General features: G+C 43.1%; 1 protein-coding gene across 1 annotated transcript in view; it reads left to right on the top strand.

Annotated features, from left to right (window-relative positions):
• Positions 1 to 12,366, top strand: part of WWC3 (WWC family member 3) — a 131,966-nt gene that overhangs the window by 59,475 nt on the left and 60,125 nt on the right. The window contains exons 4-5 of the mRNA XM_039475502.2: positions 4,841 to 4,917; positions 5,742 to 5,821. Of these exons, the coding sequence (XP_039331436.1) occupies positions 4,841 to 4,917; positions 5,742 to 5,821 (157 nt within the window). The remainder of the gene's footprint in view (positions 1 to 4,840; positions 4,918 to 5,741; positions 5,822 to 12,366) is intronic.

Here is a 12,366-nt window from a genome sequence, read left to right on the forward strand (position 1 = left end):
TGGATTAGGTGGTGGTGAAGCTTGACCTTATCAGCCATCAGTCCTGTTGGCATTCTTTCTGAGGCTTCAAGCCTGTCTCACAATGACTGTCTTCCGTTGGTGCTCTCTCTGTTTTGTTTTTTTTTTTTTTTTTTTTTTTTTTTAGACAGGGTCTCGCCTTGTTGCCCAGGCTGGAGTGTGGTAGTGTGATCTCCGCTCACTGCAGCTTCAATCTCCGGGGCTGAGGCGATTCTTTTACCTCGGCCTCTCTAGTAGCTGAAAGTCCAGACACGCGCCACCATACCTGGCTAATTTTTGTACTTTTTGTAGTGATGGGGTTTTGCCATGTTGCCCAGGCTGGTCTCAGACTCCTGGACTCAAGGAATCTGCCTACCTCCACCTCCCAAAGTGTTGGGATTACAGATGTGAGCCACCACACCCAGCCTCATTGGTGTTCTCACTGTTGAAGGATTTCTCATTTGCTGTCTTGGTTAGGAAAAGGGCTGTAGGCAATCTATTCCCATTCAACCTTTTGTTTTCCTTCACACAAGCATGTTGGAGTGGGCAGGAGGAAAAGGGATCATGGAGCATTTTTCCCATGTATTAGTCGGCAAGCTTGATTTTGAAAGTTGCAGCAGGGCACATGTGTTTCCTGAGAAATAATCCCCTAGTCTGTCCTGGAAAGAGAATTCTTGGTTAGGATTTGGTAGTATCTTGGGTTACTTCTGTAGATCACCCCCAGGTGGCCTTACTTGATTGTATTTGGTCCTTTGCTTATATTGCCTTTAAAAAAAAAAAACAACCCATCCTGCCCACTTTGATGGCCTTGTGCATTTCTCCATCTGCCTCTCTAGTAAATAGTACCTGTCAACCTGGAACCTAGCAGAGCTTGTCAGCCTTTCACCCAGAGTCATTCTTGGCTCCCTTGAGCAACTCCTAACAATGCTGATCCCTGGAGGCCTACACCTGGTCCTCAGGAGCAATCTGGCCCAGAGGATGTCTTTGAAGGATTGCTGGTCTTTTCAAGAATGTCTTCTCCCTGGGGTGACCTTAGGTTCCACATAGCTCAGAGGATTCCTGTACCTAAGAGAGAAAGAGACAGATAGACACATGGACACGTGCATTTCCCCATTCAGTAATCTGTAAAATTGAAATTGAGAGTTAAGTATGGGATTTGCAGCATTTTGAGTGCTAAATACACAGGTCAAGTTCACCTATTGGGTGGTGGGCATTGTGGAGCTGGAAGGCCATGTCTTCTTCTGGGAAAGCTAGCCCAATTGAAGGATCTTTGGCATCTGACCCACAGGATCCCAAATTCTAGACACAAAGTCTATTATGAATGATGGCATAACCTATTATAGATCAAGTCCCTACAAATTGAGTCTTTTAATCTATAAAATGGGCAAGGAAACATAAGTATTATTTCACCTTCACAAAGATTTTATGAGAATAGATTAAATAAATGTGAAAGGCATCCTATAATAGCAAGGTATAATAATTTACATTGCTGTGGTTCAGCTAGGCTATAACCTTGTTATTATTATCATCTGAGGCAATGTTATATGCCTGAGCAGACTCCATATGCTATTTAATAGCTCTGTCCACTCAACTTTTCAAGAGAGAAGAAAGATTCAGAGGTGAAACTCTGGTCTTTATCATAAGCTTTGAGATTGGAGACATGTTTTAATAGAGGAAGATATTCCTTTTTATAAATGTTGTGGAAGGCCAAGTGCGGCGGCTCATGCCTGTAATCTCAGCATATTGGGAGGCTGAGGCGGGTGGATAACTTGAGGTCTGGAGTTTGATACCAGCCTGGCCAACATGACGAAACCCCATTTCTACTAAAAATACAAAAAATTAGCTGGGTGGTGGCAGCAGCTATTCGGGAGGCTGAGGCAGGAGAATTGTTTGAACCCAGGAGGTGGAGGTTGCAGTGAGCTGAGATCATGCCACTGTGCTCTGGCCTGTTTCCAAAAGAAAAAAAAATTGTGTAGTGCATGCTGTTACGGGGTCTGGAGTCCTGAGCTGTTCCTTAGACTCTGTAAATGGTTCTCATAGACTTATCATGAGATCTGAGGAACTGAGAATTTTATTTATAAATTGGATTATATTATTAAAAGTTATGCCAGTGTTCACAACTATGCTTAGCATTTGAAGATAAAATGTATTCACCATATTAAGTACTTGAGTAGACTTTTCCCTTATCCCAGTCCTGGAATTTTATAATTTTATAGAGATCATAGCAAAAGTAAACATGAATGAGATCCATATAATTAAAAGGTATTCTGTCATTTATGATGGTTTCAGCTACAACAAACAAGACTAATTCTCATGGGCCTGGACAATAAGGAAATTTATTGTCACATAGCGGAGTCCTCTGGAGGTGGGGTGGGATTCCCCAGAGGTGGATTCAGTGGCTCAGTGGTGTTATTGGCTTGTCAGTTTCTCCCTCTAGGAGTGGGTACAGGCTGGGCTGAGTCTTTTGGGAAGAGGTGGGTACCTAACACCTCCAGGGTTCTGGGACATAGGAAGGAGAAATGGGGGAAGGTTACTGTTTAGATGTCCAACAGTATCCAAGACACCTCTCCTATGTATTTCAAGTCTCTTTGCTAATTTTCTTTATGAACCTGCGCAGACTGAAGAAGTTTGATACTGATGCGTTGTGTTTTTTTTTTGTTTGTTTTTTTTTGTTTTTTTATTTTTTGGTGCAGTGGCATGATCTTGACTCACTGCAGCCTCTGCCTCCTGGGTTCAAGCGAGTCTCCTGCCTCAGCCTCCCGAGTAACTGGGATTACAGGCCCCCACCACCACGCCCAGCTAATTTTTGTATTTTTAGTAGAGACAGGGTTTCACCATGTTGGGCAGGATGGTCTCCATCTCTTGACCTCGTGATCTGCCTGTCTCAGCCTCCCAAAATACTGAGCCACTGCGCCGGGCTGGTACTGATGTTTAACATTGCAGTGAACTTTGTTGAACTTTGGCGATAGGGTTACTTTTTACCTTTAATGGGAAAGATCCCAGGTGATAACTCTTGGTGTTGTGTCCCTCCCACTGCAAGATGACAAGTTGACACCTGTGTTGTAGTGTTGTAAGCCAGGATTCAGCAAGCCCTAACCTCATAGCCTCATTTGCGTATTATCTCTATCCCAAGTAAAAGGCCTTTTAGCTCAGATCTGGGAAACTTAAAGTCCCAGGAGTTTAATGTGGAGATTCTTCTTTAAATTATTTCTGTCTTTTGAGGGCATTGTTGGAGATGTTACTTTCATTACTGATCTTAAATGAAACCAAAGAGTCAGGCAAGATGAAAGATGTAGGATTCGGAAATAGGCAGTATTGTCTAAGAAAGAATTGTTTGTAAAATGTTTTACTCCGTGTCTTTGAGAGATCATGAGTCTAAGTATAAGAAAATTGCAGATCAAGTTGACAAACATTTAGCTCCTCCAGTTGTTTATTTCCAGTAGATTCAGTTGTTTTGAATTCTGACTGAATGGGACTTAGAGATTTTCCATGGAACTGTTATTAAGATAGGAGATCCGACTGCTCAAATGAACTTCAAATGTGGTTCTAATTGAGGTTTGAAGTAATTGTGCTGTTGAATCTACTTGGTGTTGAGCCATCCTTTGCAGTATATAGTCCGCAAATGATTTTGAATTGTTTTCTTGTTGCTGGCACGTAAGTTATTTGAATGACAGCCAGCCTTTGGTTCTCACATCAAAGGAGTTAAAGAAAGGACTCTGTCCCTGCAGATGTGTCTTCCGAGCAGGTGATGTTAATGTTAACCGGGAGGCAGATGGCACGAGTGGGGTGGTTCACAGGTGAAGACAGACCATCATTCCACCAGCTAAGCAAAAGAAGGGAGGCCACACAGTAGTGATACAGAGCCCATGGCTTCAGAAACCTGAAGAGAGGAGGCAGAAGCATCAGGAAAAAGCACCACAGGGCGGTGGATGAGGTGTCAGAAATTAGGAATAGCCACTCGCTGCTCCAGCTGCTGTAACACTGGAAAAAGCTTGCATCTCTCTGTGCACAGAAATTTGCTGACTGTGCCTAGCGTGTAAACAGCTCTGTGGCTCTTATTCATCCCTAGGTATTGGTTACTCATGATAACGATGCCGTGTCTGTAAAAAGACTTTAAATCATGTACACTGCATTGTTTAGGAAAGCATTGAGCTATGTGATGTCTTTTAGCTAAACATTCATCAAAGCAAGTTATTAGAGTAAAAGCGTGAGTGCCTCACTTTGGTTTCTGTGGGGCAAACAACTTGGGGACCCATCTTTTTCTCAAGCCAGATGCTGACGTATTACCAGAAATCTGTCTTTTTTATTTTACAAATTTCTAAGGTTTTTTCCTTTCTTGCATGAAAAATTATTCATCTGGAGAATATAGGTGTGAAGAAAATAAAATTAAAATAATCTTTAATGCAGCCACTGAGAATCACTGCAGTTAACTTTTTGGTTCTATCTTTCTAGTGATTTCTGTGTATGTGTTTTAAAAGAAAGTAAAAATAGGTTCACACTGCATGTGCTATTCACATATTAAGGATAGTTTCCTACATCATCATCATACCTCTTTCCGTATTCTCCCATGTCTATATGGTACTTAACTCTAGAAGTTTTATGGTAGAACTAAACAGACTTTTGACTGACCTATAGCCATATATTTTATTATATGAGATCCTATAGAAAGTCCTGATGCAAATATCAAACATCAGGAAGATTTGAGGATGTTAAATGTCAGTTCTTTAGGAGCCAGTGCCCACTCATAAAGCTGAGATTTAGAATTAAATGCCGTGAGTCAGTTCCTTATGCGTATGTATTTTGAAGGACCCATTATAAAATAAAATATTTTCTTTCTATTTAGCATTCTCTGGATATTCAACAAATACAAAGTATGACCCACACCAAATTAAAGCAGAAATAGCAAGTCGTCGGGATAGGGTGAGTAAAACCCATGTTTTTACAACCAGGTGGATGGAAGCCTGGGCCCTCGCAGCCTAGGCCACTGCTGGTGTCCTCTGGTTGACTCCTCATGGAGGGATTGCTCCTGTAGCAATGTTAGACCAGACGGGTTCTGACACTCCTTCCCTGGTGACACCTGAAATACCATGTTTCATCTCTTCAGACCCTTGTCTTGGTTGTCTGGGAAGGGAAACAGTTTTGTTGCATTTGGGACAAAGCACAAGAAACATCTTGGCAATGAAGTCTGCTCCTCTCTTGATGTGTCATTCCCTGAATCAGGGTGTATCTTTTAGTGCAGTGAAATTTTATCATAGCTAAGAAAAATACAGGATAGCTTGTTCCAAGTACGAGCTTCCAGGCCTAGCCCCTGAGTTTGACATGGGCGTGGAGCAGGTCCCAGGATCTGTTTTAGGAAGCACTCCAGGAGCCATTGAGTTTCAGGTAGTCAGAGAGCACGCTTCTAGACACAGTTTCATGTATGGGTTCTGAGAGGAGTAGGTAGAAGGAAAGATGAAGAATGTCTTAGTAAATTTGACTAATGTAATGCGTAAACCTTGAAAATGCAAATAGTTGCTGGTTCCCCACTTGCATAAGAGCCTGTCAGTCGTCTGGGATTTTTGTATCTAAGCACAGCAGCTCTTCTAGAAAGGCTGCTTATGCATGTGAATGGAAGTTCATAGTGAGACTAGATGATCCCCTGAACTGCAAGCTGAGTAGAAACTCAGATGGCAGTGCTAATAACAACTGTAGAAATCATTCTTCAGAGCTGGTTTTTGGAAAAAAAAAATATGATTTGTCTTTAGCTTTCCAGATTAAAACGAGAGCTGACCCAGATGAAGCAGGAACTGCAGTACAAAGAAAAGGGGGTGGAGACCCTGCAAGAGTGAGTTGTCTGGACACTTGTCCCAAAGCTTCATGACCTTCACTTTCATGCCTTTATTTCTGCTCATTATTTTCCAATGCTAATTTAAGAATCTCTCTTCTCCTTGGAGATACTTCATTGCTTTCAGTGGAAATACTTGGGAAACAAGACCTTTATTTTTATGTTTATGCACATTTACTCTAACTGTGTAAGACACTCATGGCTAATTACATTTAAATTTGACTTTTTCTTAGTTTTAGTCTTTTAAACTTTTTGTTCTAAAATTGACATTTAAAGTAAAAGAAAATTAAAAGTTTAGTTTCCCAGTCCCAGTAGCTGCATCGGAAGTACTCGGTAGTGACATGTGGCTACTGCAGATTTTCTCCACCTTTTAACTCTAGCGGCATTTGGGGTTGGATCATTCTTGTCTTGGGGGGAGTATCCTATGCACTGTAGAATGTTGTCTTGGCCAGATTGGCCACGCCTGTAATGCCAACACTTTGGGAGGCTGAGGCGGGTGTATCACCTGAGGTCAGGAGTTTTGAGACCAGCCTAGCCAACATGGTGAAACCTCATCTCTACTAAAAATACAAAAAATAGCTGGGTGTGATGGTGGGCACCTGTAATCCCAGCTACTCAGGAGGCTGAGGCAGGGAGAATCACTTAAACCCAGGAGGCGGAGATTGCAGTTAGCTGAGATCATGCCATTGCACTCCAGCCTGGGTGACAGAGCGAGACTTCATCTCAAAAAAAACAAAAAAACAAAAAAACAAACAAGGGAATATTGTCTTTACTCTTTACCCACTAGATGCCAGTAGCACCTTCCACCCACATTGTGACAAGCAAAAATGTTTCCAGACATTGCCAGGTATCTCCTAAAGAACACATTTACTTCCAGTTGAGAACCACCATGCTGATGGCTGCTGTATTGAATACCATAGGTGATAGATTTCCATTATCACAGAAAGTTCCTTTGGCCATTCGAGTCTATAGGTCTTCTTCCTGTTCTCATTTTTACAATTAGAACTTTATCCCTACCAAGAGATTGGGAATGAATTTTTTATAATTGGTGAGCTGTGTCAAGTCAGCAGATTTCATGCACTGAAGGTGGTATTTTAGAAATGGCACTGGTGTGGCTCTGAAAGTCTGCTGAGCCATTCTCTCCATTCATTGACTTTCCTTGCTGAACTTGGCCATGTGCTTCATGCCTTCTGCATCTACTTTTCTCATCTGTAAATGGTGATTGATTTGGGTAGTTTGGCATGCTATGACAAATAACATACTGTTTAAGGTGGCTTGAACAGCAGATATTTGTTTGTTACAGTTCTGGAGGCTGGAGGTCCAATATTTGGTTCCTGATGAGGGCCTGATTCCTGATTTGCAGATGACCATCTTGTCACAGTATCCTCTCCTGACTAAGAGAGCAACATCTCTGGTCTCTCTTCCTTTTCCTAATCCCATCATGGGATCCCACCCTGTGACCTCATCTAACCCTAATTGCCTCCCAAAGGCCACACCTTCAAATGCCATCACATTAGAGGGTAAGGCTGCCACCTAAGAATTTGGAGGACACACAAACACATAGTCCATAACAGCAGTCATTGTGCTCAGTTGTGCAGGGGACAGCACTAGCACCTGGTACATGGCCAGCCCGAAACAATTAGCCCGACTCCGTGTGGTGACTGTTACTGATGCAGGTGGGCAGCATGTCGCCCTTTTTCATCCTGTGTGCAGATGAATTCAGTGACACACGTGACTGCAGCACCACTCTTTATGTGGAGGTAATAAAGGAGTGTGAGGGACAGATGTAATTATCTCGGCCTCATATGAAGGATAGTCAAATCCTGTTGTTTAACATGAGGTTGAGATAGACTTTCTCAATCATGCAGGATTGGGTGAGTTCAGGATTCTTTGTGTGTCTGCTTTTTTATTAAGGTCACATGGGCACCAGGGGAGATAAAAGAAAAGTAAGCTGGGTCCTGTCTCGAGGGGCTTGACTTTCTCTGGTTCTGACCCCAAGGGCTGTTCAGATGATTTCTTCAGAAACACTGTCATGCCAAAGGCTCCTCCACAAGATGGCTTTTGATGAACCTCTTAATGTATTTAGTGTGATGTGAATTCTTTTAACCTAATTGCCTGCTTTTTGCTTTCTCTGCCATTACCCAGCTATGTGTGTGTGTGTGCATTTTGGATCTATAGTCAGAGCTTCCTTTTATTAGCCCTAGTCTTGCTCTTGTCGCCCAGACTAGAGTGCAGTGGTGCGATCTTGACTCGCTGCAACCTCCGCCTCCGGGGTCCCAGTGATTCTCGTGCCTTAGTCTCCCCAGTAGCTGAGATTACAGGCGCTTGCCACCACACCTGGCTAATTTTTGTATTTTTAATAGAGATGATGTTTCACCATGTTGGCTAGGCTGGTCTCAAACTCCTGACCTCGGGTGATCCACCCGTCTTGGCCTCCCAAAGTGCTGAGATTACAGGTGTGAGCCACCGCGCCAGGCCTAATACGTAGTTTTAATCTTAGGCATTGTGCATGCCAGAGGTTGCAGTTAATGTCATTCTCACTTGCAGCTCTGAGGAAGGTGACTGGGGTTCAGAAAGAGTCTGAGTTTGCTCAGAATCTCTGAGCATCAGCAGGGAGCCACGTCTGGGACTTCTCTCATGGCTGTGGTTTCTGTAGTGGGTCGCTGGGCTCAGCGCCTGTTGTTTTGCGTGGGCTCCATCATCCTGGTGAACCCCATTTCCTTACTTGAAGACAAAGGCCAAATAGCAGAGTCAGCTGAAGATGGACTGATCTAGAAAATAAAATGTGCTGCTGAGTGAGAAAACCCCCTTCTCCTTGGCGTCGTTAAGATGTAAATTCATCTCTTGTAGTTGCAGTGGTTTCAAGAAGAGGAAAAGGCAGCCTCTGTTTCCCTAGGGGCATTAGTCAGAGAAGCGGGAGCCAGAAAGCGAGAATTTTAACTTTACACCTGCAGCCAAAACGGAGCGCAAGTTGTGCTCCTGGAAGAGAGACGGGCCAGTGCTGTTTGGATTTTCTTTCTGCTGCTTTCATTATCAAGATCCCACGATTGGGAACAGCAATTGTAAACTTGCCCCTTGCCAAGGGGAGGCTCCTCCTGCCTGCCAGAGCTCATGAGAATACCCACCCTCCCCCTGGAGGCCAAGGAGTGGCCTGGGGAAGGCTCTGGACCTGGCCTTGGTCCTGAGGGGCCCACCCTAAAGCATGCCTGGCCAGGGGGCAAGTTGGCTTTTGGGAGGGAGCTGCTGAGAAACGTTGTTTCCTGGGCACGATGCCTCGGCTGTGTCTGAGACTGCGTTGTCACTATGCAGGTTTACTTTATTCTGGGACAGACACAGCCTCACAGGAAGAAAAAACACAGGCACCCGTGCCACTCTTAAAATATTTTTGGAAGTGGAAGATAATCTGGTAGCCTTTCTCTGAGTTCCATGGCTTATCAGATGAAAGCAGCCTCATGATTTTTCTAGTATTGAACATTGGGCTTTTATGTTTGGACCGAATCATGCAAATGTATATTTTTTTATTGAGAAATTTTAAAAAGTCTTTTCAAGCATTGAAAATGTGATTACCCCATCTCTACTGGGAAATCCTGACTACAAGTACAGATAGCACGTGAGCTGTTGTACATAAAAATGAAGCGTCTCTGATTTTATTACCAATATTGCTTTAAGGCAGTGGCCCGAGATTTTCCTCCAGAAAATTTCCTGCTGTTCTTGCTTCCCAGAATATCCAGTGTATTCTTTTCCAGAGTACCTCACCAGGAGTTTGGCTGCTTAATAACATTTTAAACTTGCCTTGTTTATCTTGGTGAATTTCCTGGCTAGCAAGGAAATTCATCATTACACTTGGGTCCAAGTAAGGAAAAAAGAACCTTTGTATTTTACTTTAAATCTATATACATTGTTGATTGTTGTAGAGAGGAATTGGCCACAGATATGTTCACTGGGTTAATGATACAGTATGTACACGTGTATGTGTGTTATATATGTATCTATGTGAAGTGTATATATGTAAGCTTTTAATGATGGAAAATTTCAAACATAAAAGTAAAGAGAATAGTATACTGAAACCCTCCTGTAACCCTCACACCATTTTACCTGCACAACGGCCAGTCTTGGTTCGGTGGTGACCCCACCCCATTTGCTAAGCTCTCACTGCCTCATTGAAGCAAATCCCAGAATCTCATTTAATCCATAAATACGTCTCCTAAAGTTATGGACTCCTTTTGAAAATACCTATAATTCCTGTATCCTACTTAGCAGGCATCTTGTGTCCAGTGAGCTCTCCTATTTCTTCAGGTGTTTGGGTCCAGTTTGGGCCACAGAGTGCCTTTGGTTGATGTGTCTCTTAAGTCTTTTCGTCTCTTCTCTCCTTCCTTGTTTTCCCCCTGATAGCTTATTTGTTGGAGAAAGTAATTAGGTTGTCCTATAGAATTTCCCTAATGTTGGGTTTTGCTGCTGAAATTCACACGATACCATTGAACATGTTCCTTTGTCCTTTGTTATTGATGCAAATGGGCGAAATTGTTTGAAAGGCTCGATCTGATTCAAGCTGGATTTCTTTTCTTTCTTGACTAAAAATGTTTTTTAGGTGGTGCTGTTACTTCCATCAGGAGGCACCCACTCTCTGGTTGTTTCCTTTTGTGGTGTGAAGATTATCGATAGGTTCTGGCCTTGTTGGCCCAATGCTTTCATTTATATTAATAACATTTCTCATCAGCTTTTTACATAAGTTATGCATGTGTATCTTTCAGGATAAGTTCCCGAAAGCGGGCTTGATAGGTTAAAGGGTGAATGTATTTGTTGTATTATGGGTTGAGTATTTCTTATCTGAAATGCTTAGGACCAGAAGTGTTTTGGATTTCAGTTTTTTTTTTTTTTTTGGTTTTGAAATATTTGCATTATATTTACTAGTTCAGTATCCCTGATCCAAAAATCTGAAACCTGAAATGCTTCAGTGGTCATTTTCTTTGAGTGTCATTTCAATGCTTAAAAAGTTTCAGATTTTGAAGCATTTTGATTTTCAAATTTGCAGGTTAGGGATACTCAGCTTGTATTGGACACGGCCAGATTCCTCTGCTGAGGGGTTACCCCGTTTTGCCTTCCTACCACTAACATATGAGTGTTCTCGTTTCCTGTGGCTTTGCCAACAGGATGTGTTGATAAGCATTTGCATTTTTGCCAGTCTCATATGTGAGAGATAGTATCTCAGTGTAGTTTCAATTTGCATTTCTCTTGAGGCCTTTATAAAAGTCTTGAGAAAATAGGAGCACCATTTATAATGAGTAATTAAAGTTTTCAGAAAAATTGAGCTTTTCCAGTGAGAGATCTCCTGGACTCTTGCCCTGAAGTTTCTGAAACTTTTTGGAAAAATTATCTTACTGTAAACTTACTACTAGTGTCCAGAGGCAAAGGGAAGACTCAGGACCAGGATGCATGCAATGCTTCCCAACTGGGTGACGTGCGTGAACGGGTCAAGTGTATCAACCGATATAGGCAAATTCCCCTCTATAGCTCCTGCCTGAAACTCTAGAGCTCTAGAATGTACCTTGTGTTAGATTATTATTACTTTTTTTTTTTTTGAGATGGAGTCTCGCTCTGTGGTCTAGGATGAAGTGCAGTGGTGCGATCTTGGCTCACTGCAACCTCTGCCTCTCAGGTTCAAGTGATTCTCATGCCTCCGCCTCCTGAGTAGCTGGGACTACAGGTGCACAGCACTACACCCAGGTAACTTTTGTATTTTTTAGTAGAGACAGGGTTTTGCCATGTTGCCCAGGTTGGTCTCTAACTTCTGGGCTCAAGCCATCCACCCACCTCGACCTCCCACAGTGCTTGGATTACAGGTGTGAGCCTCTGCTCCCAGCCCCTTACGTTAGATTCTGAGTTGTCCTACAGCTGGGAAGCTCATTTAACATTGCTTTTCTCTGCGTTTCCTGCTTGTGTTATTGGAGGCTTTTCCTGCCATGACATCTATAATGTCCCTGAGCACTGGCTTGATGGCAGAATATGATTTTGAGGAATACTGCCTGATCATCTTGTCCATGGTGTGCTGTTTCCACATCCCGCCTCTGATCCTTTTCACAGCTTCTATCACCATGACTCTGGGCCAGGCATTAATGGGAGTCTCCATCCTTACACAGTAGCCACGGGGTTCTTCCATAGCTCATGCTCTCCTTGTGTTCCTCCTGTGGCTCTCTCTCACCTGGAACACAAGCCAGACTCTACATAGGCTGACCCCTGGCCCTGCCTCATTTCCCTCTAGTTTCACCTTTGAAAGGGATGTCCTGCCTTTACCATGGGTACTTGCAGCTCCCTCTGCCTGGAATGCTCTTTACCCCAGATTCTCACATGCCTGCTCCCTCCCTTCCATGGGCCTTTGCTTAGTGACATCTCGCGAGATCCTGACTTAACCATCCATCTAAAAATGTACTCTGTCGGCCGGGTGTGGTGGCTCACACCTGTAATCCCAGCACTCTGGGAGGCTCAGGCAGGTGGATCACCTGAGGTCAGGAGTTTAAGACCAGCCTGGTGAACGTGGTGAAACCTCA

Source organism: Saimiri boliviensis, chromosome X, assembly GCF_048565385.1.
Source record: "Saimiri boliviensis isolate mSaiBol1 chromosome X, mSaiBol1.pri, whole genome shotgun sequence".
NCBI classification, from domain to species: Eukaryota; Metazoa; Chordata; class Mammalia; order Primates; family Cebidae; genus Saimiri; species Saimiri boliviensis.